This window comes from Podarcis pityusensis, assembly GCF_964106645.2.
Source record: "Podarcis pityusensis genome assembly, chromosome: 11".
NCBI lineage: Eukaryota > Metazoa > Chordata > Lepidosauria > Squamata > Lacertidae > Podarcis > Podarcis pityusensis.
Window position 1 is genome coordinate 50,357,913 of NC_138036.1, and position 11,619 is coordinate 50,369,531.

Sequence of the window (11,619 nt, forward strand, 5' to 3'; positions counted from 1 at the left end):
GAATGCATTCAGTAGCTTAGCATAAATATCCTCCATTCATTATGGTCTCTGAATCTGCTCCTCTGCCTCTGGCATTGTTGCTTGAGTCTTTTGTATCCACATGGAGAAGAGAGTTGTGGGGAAAGATTTCAGCAGCATGAGTTGCCAGTTCCCCCCCAAGTCCAATTCGATGTGTTCACATTAATCTTTAAAGCCCTAAATGACTCAGGCTCCAAGTATCTGAAAGACTGCCTTCTTTGCTACACACACTTGGGTGCTAAGAAGGCAGGGGGGGCCTTCATGATAGTTCCTCCATCCTCAGAGGCTTGGCGGGGATGGCCTGGGAGAAGGGCATTCTATGTGGTGCCCCCTAAGCTGTGGGACTCTCTATAGAGGTGTGTCTGGCGCCTTCATTTTACAGCTTCTGGTGAATGTTGAAGATGCACCTCTTAACACTTGATTGAAAGCCTCCCAGAGTGGCTGGGGAAACTCAGCCAGATGGGCGGGGTATAAATAATAAATTATTATTATATTATTATTAACTTTGGCTTTTGACACTTGAGGTGCACCTTTTTAGGACCCGCCTTGCTTTTCTGATTTTAACTTGTTTTAAACTGTTTTTAATATTGTGCTTTAATGTTGTAACCCACCCTGGGACCTTAGGGTGAAGGGCGGAAAACAAACAAACAAATGTTAATAAATGTTGGTTTTCGGTTGTCCTTGGACCTAGTGCAAACCAAATCTATTGTTACGCAGAATAAAAGATAACAAATGTGCAAAGGTTGATGCATCAGCTTAAGGGGCCACAATCATGGGTAGGCAAACTAAGGCCCGGGGGCCGGATCCGGCCCAATCACCTTCTAAATCCGATCTGCGGATGGTCCGGGAATCAGCATGTTTTTACATGAGTAGAATGTGCCCTTTTATTTAAAATGCATCTCTGGGTTATTTGTGGGGCATAGGAATTTGTTCATTCCCGCCCCCCCCCCAAAAAAATATATAGTCTGGCCCTCCACAAGATCTGAGGGACAGTGGACCGGCCCCCTGCTGAAAAAGTTTGCTGACCCCTGGGCCACGTACACCACCCTCACTGTGCCATACTTAATCTACTTCAAACAAATGTACACCATATCTATATTTTTTAACAATAGCCAAGTGCAGAAGAGTAGTTTGGTTGGCACATTTTAACATTTTATCCTCCAAGATCGTGGACGACAGATTTGCAAAAGTTCCTTCCAAGGACAGATGGTGTTCTTTCATTCATTCAGAGCTTGAAACAGTCTCTCATGTGTTTTTCTGTTGTAGATTCTATAGAGGGGTCAGAGGACACAATTTATCCCCTTAAGAGGCAGTTTCTTGCTTGATCCTTGGAGATGAGACCCTGTTGAGTAGAAGGGTTCTAATAAATTCATTACTAAACAAGTGGCAATATGTCTGAATGTAATACGTCTTAGACCCACTCTGATTGTTGGCTCCTAACTTGACACATTTGTTCTTCTGAGGCTTTGATTTTATATTTTTTTTATACTTTGAACTTCCTTTAAAACTTTGATTAATTGATAACAAGTAGGAGCAGAAATGTACACACGATCACCCAACTGTAGTAGCAATAATAGGTCACTAAAAATATGAGACTTGGACGCTTACAAAAATGTACTTGAAATAGTGTTTTCACATTTTAAGATTAGAAGAACTGATTAGCTGGTCCTCCCGTTCCCTCTTCTTTCCTTACCCTTCTCCCCAATATACACATTTGTACTCTAAAATAGAGTAATTTTCCTGTAAAATAGATAGAATTTATTTTCCTTACATGAGTGAGTGAAGAGAAATACTATAGTTGGAAAAACCTTTTTTTTAAAAAAATAATAATTCAGTGGTGAAAAGCAAGCTTGCAGTATAGCGTATTATTTAGGAAAAAATAAGTTAATATAAGTGAGTCATTGTTTTTCCTGATATATCATAGCTGGAAGAAACACACCTAATAATAGTTATTATTTTTGTTTTCTAGATGCAGCAGTTGTTCCATGAAAACTATGAACACAACCGGAAGGGTTATATACAAGATCTTCACAACAGCAAAATTCACACAGCCATTACACTTCATCCAAATAAAAGGCCAGCCTATCAGTATAGGCTTCACAATTACATATTGGCCCGTAAAATTTCTGAATTGCGTTATCGTACCATCCAGCTTCACCGGGAAAGTGCCCTCATGAGCAAGCTCAGTAACGATGAAATCAGCAAAGATGATCAGCTTCTTGGAATGATGCCATCTTTCAACCGCTTTCAACCACGTGACAGGAATGAAGTCATTGAATGGGAATTTTTGACTGGAAAGCTGCTGTACTCAATGGCTGAGAATCAGCCACCTAGACAGAGTATTAATAGCATCCTGCGGGCAGCATTAGATGATACTGTAATGCAGGTAATGGAAATGATCAATGAGAACTCTAAATCTAGAGGAAGGCTGATTGACTTCAATGAAATACAGTATGGATACCGTAGGGTTGACCCTTTGCATGGTGTGGAATACATTCTGGATTTGCTTCTTTTGTATAAGAGGCACAAAGGAAGAAAAGTCACTGTTCCAGTTCGGCGCCATGCCTACCTTCAACAATTATTTAGTAAACCATTTTTCAAAGAGGAAGAAGAGCTGGATGTAAGAAGCCTGGTAGAAAACGTGAACAGCGACATGCAGTCTTTCTCCTTCCTTTCTAATTCTCTGAAAATTTTTTCATCATTCCAAGGCACCAAAGAAATAGGGGGAATCAGTGACAAGAAGATTCACATTCTTGTCCCTCTCACAGGGAGATACGATATATTCCTAAGATTTATGGAGAATTTTGAAAAGACCTGCCTTATTTCCAAGCAGAACGTAAAGCTGGCAGTCATTCTCTTTAACTCTGATTCTGGTCAGGATTCCAGCAAACACACAGAGCTGATCAATGAATATCAAAAGAAGTATCCTATGGCAGACATGACCGTCATTCCAATGTCGGGAGTTTTCTCTAGAGGTTTGGGTCTTGAAATGGCCTCCTCTAAGTTTGACAATGACACTTTGCTGCTATTTTGCGATGTTGACCTGATATTTACCCCCGATTTTCTCCAGCGGTGCAGAGCTAACACCATTCAAGGACAACAGGTTTATTACCCTATTATTTTCAGTCAGTATGACCCCAAAGTAACACATGGGGGCAACCCTCCAGCGGACAGCAACTTTGTTTTCACAAAGAAAACTGGGTTTTGGAGGGACTATGGGTTTGGGATTACGTGCATTTACAAAAGTGACCTTGTGAATGCTGGTGGATTTGATACCTCTATTCAAGGCTGGGGACTTGAGGATGTAGACCTCTTTACTAAAGTAATAAATTCTGGACTTAAGGCATTTAGGAGCCAAGAAGTGGGAGTTGTACATGTATTTCATCCAGTTCATTGTGATCCCAACCTAGATCCTAAACAATACAAGATGTGTTTAGGGTCCAAAGCAAGTACATTTGCCTCTGCCATGCAACTAGCTGAAATATGGCTAGAAAAACATTTAGGTGTCAGGTATAACCGAACACTCTCCTGACATTCTAACTTGCTCTGCCATCCTAGGGGATTTTACCTCATTCCTTCTTTCTTTTTGTTTGTTGCATTCTTACAACTCCATTTTTGTCTTCCAAAGGATATGTTTTTGACCTCAAACGAACAGAGTCTGCTGTCGGGAACATTACAGATTCCTACTGAACTGATTCAGTGTGGTGTCTTTCTACTCCCTTTGATCAATAAACTCAGTGAAATCATGGCAATCAAATAATCCCACGGAGCACATCCGTCACGTGGAGCTGCAACAGAAGAATGTTCTCTTTGGGCTGTAGGATTCCATATCAATCTTCATCATGTCTGTCAAACTTAATGTGATACAAATATTTTCTGGTGAAGATACCACAAAAGTGCTTTATGCTTCCTCTGGGAAAGAGACTCTGCCAAACTTGAGTTTTATAATTTATATGAGAACTAAAATAAACAGTATTATTCTTCATCTTTATAATTTTTAAAGTAAACAAATAACTGACTGTATCTCTATTTTTTTAAAAAAGAGGAAAAACCACATACAAACTGAGGGTTTTCTTTCCTAGTGCAACTGGTACTGGCTACCAATAACCTTAAATGTCGTACGCGAATGATCTCCTTATTACCGTCTACTCTGAATGCAATTGGACTGTGTTTTCTCAAGGAAGCATGACTTAGTCAAATATTTACATATGCTGAGAAGGTTTCTGAACCAATGTCCTTCATTTGCTGGCAAGAAGAAATCATGACACAATGTGGTTATTTATAATAAAAGTACAGACACACCATATTTTTTTGTCAAAGACAAGAATATGTTGCTTTGTCTCTGTTTAGAATGAGCCTCTAATATATAAATAATTTTATATTTTGTTCCTTTCATAAGACTGCACTTGATACAAAGGGAAATAAAAGGGTACTTAATATTGTCTTTTTATAATTGTGCATTAATATTGATATTCTGAACCAATCCTTGTTAAACTTAAAAGGAAATGTAATTATTTAAGTATGAAATTACTATTGCTGGTCAAAGTTCTTGCCAATATATTTATATTAGTGAAGATTTATAGGAAATGGAATGTGTTAAGACCTCTCTCTGAAGAATGCAGAAATGTCAAGGTATATTGGTGGAATACTGAATGGAAAATCAATTAGTTACCAAAATGTTAGGTCTGTTTTTTGTATTAGTTTTATTATTATTATCATTTTGTAAAAGCAAAGGAATAGCCATTTCAAACCATTTCTTGCCCAAATTCTTTTAAACTGCATTTATGACAGAGAGGTAGAATATTTTGTAACAAAACTGTTCTAAGAATCCAGAGGACATATCCAAGAAATGTAAAAAAAAAGAAAAATCAAGATGCATATGTAATATAATACAAACAACAGGGAATCTGAGCATATAATAATTATGGATGTTTTAAGGAAGCAACCCCCCTTACAATATGTGTTCAAATGCATCATATGTATCTCTTTTGGTTATAATAACCTTTGATCCTATTTCCATAAGTTTCCAATGAATCACAAATCAGCAAATGCCACAGTTGAATGGGCTCATAAGGCTTGTAAGGAAATGAAAGGAGATGGGCATTAAAACGTGTATCCTCAAAACTCCTTTTAAAAATGACAAAGTCCTACCTAGCAATCATGTATCTAGATGAGGCATAGGCAAACTTGGCCCTCCAGATGTTTTGAGACTACAATTCCCATCATCCCTGACCACTGGTCCTGTCATCCCAAAACATCTGGAAGGCTGAGTTTGCCTATGCCTGATCTTGATACCCTTAAACCAGCATGAATTGTAACTGGAGAGACATCACATAGATGTAAGAACTAGAAAAATATTGTGAATTGATTAGAATATTTAAGTCAGAGCAACATTGTCCCCTGAATATTATCACCAGGTTCCCAAAGCCTTTTTCTGCCATATTTTAATCTTCCATTCTTCTTGGTGTTGGGGACCTATGGTGCTGTTCTTAAATTATGATTTACTGTTCCTGCCCTTCATCTCTCAGAATCTCCCTGCAGATCTGAACAATCACATTTCACAGTCATTTGCGCATTTCATGGCTAGCAATCCATACTAGTTCAAAAACAAGCGAGGCACACCCTTCCACCAAGCACTAGCAGTTTCTCTCCTCTTGTGGTTGAGCGTTGCTACATGTTGCGCCCTGCATTGCTTGCGCACTTCATCGAAACCAGGTTAGTGCTGTCATGAAATAACTAGCATCTAGGGGTTTGTCCCTGACATATATTTAGCCTAAGGTGTAAAACCTTCTGGCAGATGACACTCTCATAAATTCTTGCATGCATAATAAAAGTTTAGGTTTATCAAAAACTTCACTAATGCAAAAGCTAGATCTGGGTAAGCCAACACATTAGATTGATGTGTCCATCATAGTACTCCCATCGCCTTATATGAAGCCAGATTAGGCATCACTCATTTTTCTGGCATTTAGACAAGATGTTGAAAGGCAGAAGAACTCACAGTCTCAGTCCTTTGTCTCTGAAATATGTTGTTCCCCAGTTACTGATCCAAATTCTTCAAATTGAAATACGTAACCATATGTCAAAGCCAAAACCTTTACTTTCCAGGATCTGCGCATTCTTATGTTGTTCTGTTTTAATTTATCCAGCCAAGCCAAGCTTTGTTTGAAACTCCAGATAATTTACAATTTGACTATATATGTGTCTCATTTGACTGTGCACAGTATTTGAAAAACTAAGCTCATCTCTGATGGCAAATAAGTCCTGGCAGTCTGTCTTAATTATTCCTTTATATACCTGCTAAAATATTTGTGCTCACCTTTGGACTAAATTTACATTGTTTGATCAGACTAAATTGCACCATAGAACATGAACTGAACTGGGTGACTGCAGAGGGAGTTCTGTGTATTAAGGACTTGCCGGATCGGGTCCTGTGTTGAAAAAAACTTTAAAATGTTAGTTCCTACTATTTAGAGATATTTATTTAGTGTATGACGAATTCATTTGTTTATATGATGGATTTCTTTGTTACAAACTGGATTATAAATGTTTGTTATAAAATATTGCATTGTGTTTGGAATAACTGTTCTCAGATAAATCATGGTAGCTATTTTGTGGTAGCAGATACCTTGTATAGATGACATTGACATAATGGTTGTAATCTACTGGGGTTTTGCCATGCCCAAGTCCTAGTGGGTGAATAGGAGCTGTGCCCAAAAAATTACAGCTGTTGTCCACTCCAAAGGAGCCTGCTGAATTGCAGGTCGATTCCTGCTGAGTTACACCCAGAATTAGAAAATACAACACAGCATTATGTTGTGAACATACATCTCAAAACTACATTAGCTTACAGTTCCCCCCTTTCATCTAGTGTCTTGTTCAAGCATCATTGCTTATGTTTCTAGCGTGTCTTTTTGACAGTATAGATAGTAATAGCCAATTTCACCAGACATCCTGAAGATAAAATGATACTTTATTTCTCACACAATTCTCTGTTAATTTATGGTTGGGGGGGAAAATGTGTAATTTGAAGTGCAAATGAAAACTGAGATATTTTGTCCTCTCAATTCAAATTAGTTTTCATTGTAGTTTAATTAGCAGTATATCTGGCAGAGAAACTTTGGTGCTAGCTAGTCATGTTGATTTTAGCCATTTGCTTTTGGTACAAGTTTTACGAGAGACCTAATGATGGTGCAAAGGTGTTCCCTCCTCTTGAAACAGTTTGGAATATTGCAACTGAGATCAACAGTCATGTGGGACTTAGGACCCTGTTTTATGTAAAATTCCCAATTGCCAAGGACAAATGATTGCATATAAGAGTAGGATATATTCACTCCCTCCCATGCACACACACAACTCATTACTTCAAGAGTTGTATTGTAAAATACTATCTGCCCAATTACACATTACCCACCCCCATGAAAGCAGTGAGTAGGTTTTAAGAAGAAGAAAATATTAAACCTGTTCAACATAATGCTTGTATTTATCCTCTCATTTTCCCAGTGACTGTGTACCCCCATCATGTCTACCCTTGGCATATTTCAAGATGGTTAGTCAAAAATGCCACCGACCTGATTAGCCAGCAATCTGATTAAAGCCACCGATCTAATTAAATATTTCAAAAGAGGGATCAGTGATGCAAGGTGATAGGTGTGCTTTTCAAGGTTTAGTTCTGAGAGTTGTGAAAAACCCTCCGGAAAAGCCCTACCTTTAAGTCCACACCCCCATTTTTTTCATTCCTGTTTGGAAGCATTGTTCAGCCGATGCTTTATTGTCATTTCCCCCGTTAACATGGAGTTGTTGATAATGTAAAGCATATGATGATTTCACAGAGCTACGCATCCAGTTGAAGTTGACTGTATGCTGCCTTCAGCGAAGAAAAATCTTTATTTCCACCACTCTGAAATGCCAACACAGCATTAATTGCACCAAACAACATCTGGGCATAGCTGCACATGGATGCACGTTGAACCCAACCAGTTCAGACCACCTCTGGTTCAAATGGCCAGTCAAATGTTGCTAAAAAGGTAAAGGATCCCTGACAGTTAAGTCCAGTTGCAGATGACTCCGAGGGAGCCAGCATTTGTCCGCAGACAGTTTTTCCGGGTCATGTAGCCAGTATGACTAAACCGCTTCTGGCGTAATGGAACACCGAAACCAGAGCAGCGCACGGAAACGCCATTTACCTTCCCACCGGAGCGGTACCTATTTATCTACTTGCACTTTTTTGGTGTGCTTTCGAACTCCTAGGTTGGCAGGAGCTGGGACCGAGCAATGGGAGCAATGGATGCTAAAACCAGCTCTCAAATCTAGTAAACCAAACAGCTAGTTCCAAAAGTGTTTTAAAACCAGAACTGGCTGCCAAATCAAACCAACTGAAATATATAAACATCCTCTTTCTTTCTCTCATTTGTATCCACGGTAGTGCAGTTGATGAGATGATTTTGGAGGAGGAAACTGAACAGCTTATCTCAGCTTCACTGTGCTCATTCCATCACTTAAGTCTCCTCTACTCCATGTTTGTTGTTAATACCTCATTCTTGCCTGCTTTCCCTTTGTCACATGCTTATGATAAAAAAGTACTTGGAAGCAACACTACATGAAGCAGAATATGAATAACAATGCTGGTTTCTCCACTCCTTAGAACAGTCCCAAGCCATGCGCCTTCCACAGGCCTTGTTACATGTGCTCTTCAACTGGTTTGTTTATTTGCTGAATTTCTATATTGCACTTCACCCAAAGATCACGGCATGGTTTTCACCTGGCTGAAATGTGTTGTTGAACTATGATAGATAAAGCCTTTTGCTTTCTTCAGAAATGGAGAGGGGCATATTTATAGAAACATTTGGATTTTGCATGGCTGGAATGTAGGTATGAATTCCATCATCCATGGTCTCATCCACTTTTGGCTTTTGGCTCCAACCAAGCATTGTCATGTGACCCCCCCCCGAACATGGCTTCCAGACTAGAAAAATCTTCTGTTCTCTATGGACACCAATATGTCCAATGTGTCCACCAACTCGAGAGAGTAGAGTGTCATATTCCTGAAAGGGTAAAAATTCGGAAGGTAAACTACATCTGTCTAAACTTCCCCTAAATGTTGTGGTAATGGAAATTTGCAAGGGGTAGTAGGGGAAGGAGAGTTCTACAACATGTTCATGTACTTCCTGTTTCAAATAGGGTTCACATCTATTCATTTTGTAAAGACGTATTCCTATTGTGGGAGCACCTGTTTCAAGGAGAAAACATAGGGTGCATTCAGATGTGAGATTATTGCGTTAGGGGACCCTCACTTAAGTTCCACTGCCTAGCTCCCTCAATTTTAGCCAAATCATCTCCCCATAGTCTTCTGAAAGCAGTAGCTAAGTTGAAGCTCTGTTGTGAAATCACACAGTGATGAAACTTTTAATTGTAAAGCGAAACTATAACTTAATTTAAATAACAGAAAACTTTGTTTTCACTTTACGTAAAAGCAAACATCCATGCAGAACCAACGATAAGCTTTGTGCAATTTTTTTTTCTTCATTCCACAACCTAGTTTCTTGAGTAATGCTGTTCCAGGACACATAATAAGGACAGAAAGTCATGTCTGGCTATATTTCTGTATAGATGAGTAAGGCTTTTACAGGGTTTCCTTGACTCACTGGGATTCCTGGATGAACAAGGAAAGGTTAGGGATGAAATAATACCATTCATGAGGCTATTAAAGTATTGTTGACACGCAAATGGAAATCATTTGCAACAGAAGTAGAAACTCATTCAAGAAAGTGCTCTGCTTCAGCTTTTTTCAATAAACCAAAACCAGAAATATCATTTTAGGAGAAGTTTGTGGCAAATCTAAAAGGGTAAAAGCCAGAAAGTAGGAAAACTTGGAAAAGTGGTACTGAAAGAGTGAATCATGGAAATTTTTCAGCACTGTAGTAGCACATTAATAAATACTAGCCTCAGAAATGTAAAAGACTCCAGACTAATTGGCAAGATGATATAGCCTTTCATCTTGACGTTAGCTGTGTTCAATAGAGTATTTCTGGTCACAATGTTTAAAGCACTCTTACACCACTTTAACAGTCATGACTTCCCTCAAATAATCCTGTGAGCTGTATGTTAAGGATGCTGGGAATTGTAGCTCCGTGAGAGGTCTCCTAACAAATTTCAGAGAGTGAGTTCTTTAAATGTGATATGTATGTGATCAACAGTGGAGGCATTTATAGCTTAGTGGGAGCTTAGTGGGACTCCTCACGTAGGTTTTTGGAATCGACCAGGGCTATCTTTATATCGGACAATACAAGGCTTCCATAACAATTAGCTTATTTGTGCAGGATATTTCATTGTCAAGGTTCTTCCATGGCTTAAACTGGTATTTATTGTGTGGCTGAGCTTAAAAAAGGTAAAGGACCCCTGACAGTTAAGTCCAGTTGCGAACGACTTGGGTTGCGGCGCTCATCTCGCTTTACTGGCTGAGGGAGCTGACCTTTGTCCACAGACAGTTTTTCCGTGTCATGTGGCCAGCATGACTAAGCTGCTTCTGGCGAAACCAGAGCAGCGCATGGAAACGCCATTTACTTTCCCGCCAGAGTGGCACCTATTTATCTACTTGCACTTTGATGTGCTTTCGAACTGCTAGGTTGGCAGGAGCTGGGACCGAACAACAGGATCATCCCGTCACGGGGATTTGAACCACCGACCTTCTGATCGGCAAGCCCTAGGCTCAGTGGTTTACACCACAGCACCACCCATGTCACTTGTGGCTGAGCTTACTTAATTACTTAATAAATACAAATACAAAACAAATATCCTAAAATGGTTCATCCAAATTCACCAAAAACAAAAATATCCACCTCAACTGAGCACAATAATGAGCACTGACAACATCCACTCAAAGCAGGACTACTGAAACTGTCGAAATGCCCAGCAAAAAACACAAAAACACACGCACACAAAATATTACTGCCTGATGCCAGAGAGCCCTTGGCAGGCAAGTCTTAACAGTTGCACTGATATAATAAATCTCATGTGAGGGATTGCATGTACTGAAATGAAATGAGAAAAACTGGGTTAGGAAACGACCTCATTTTGATTTTACCAAGTATGGGAGTATCATGAGACCCAGACCTCAAATATAATTGTAAATTACTTGCAAGTCTATAGGATATAGTTAGGATATTGGTAAGAGGGGGAGATGTCTAAAAACAAATTCCTGCTTTGTTCAAATTGCAGCTTTGATTGTAGCTTTCTTTCTCTTCCCATTACATAGCTAACAATTATCCATCCTGAAAATTGAAATATTTAGAAAGACATTTCCTCTTATTTCAGGAAAGCTCTTAAAAGCCAAGCTAAATAGTTCCAAATGTGTTTCACTTCTACAGATAGGGCAGGAAGATTAATAGGGAAGTTCCTCCCCATCCTTCTTAGCAATATCATTATTATCTTATAACCCATGGCAATCTCTTAATGTCTCGAGTTCTAAATTGGATTTCTTAGAACTGGCCTCTTTTATCAAGAAAGATGCATAACTTCATGAATGAAAATTCTGGGCTCCATTCCTGTTTTAGAAAAATTGATTTTTTAACAATCTGAACCATTAATTGATGCAAGTAAAAA

General features: G+C 39.0%; 1 protein-coding gene across 1 annotated transcript in view; it reads left to right on the top strand.

Annotated features, from left to right (window-relative positions):
* The window catches only part of CHSY3 (chondroitin sulfate synthase 3), a 93,731-nt gene extending 87,148 nt beyond the window's left edge, over positions 1–6,583 (top strand). The window contains exon 3 of the mRNA XM_080972476.1: positions 1,988–6,583. Coding sequence (XP_080828602.1) covers positions 1,988–3,550 — 1,563 coding nt within the window. The 3' untranslated portion in view covers positions 3,551–6,583. The remainder of the gene's footprint in view (positions 1–1,987) is intronic.
* The last annotated feature ends 5,036 nt before the right edge of the window (positions 6,584–11,619 follow it).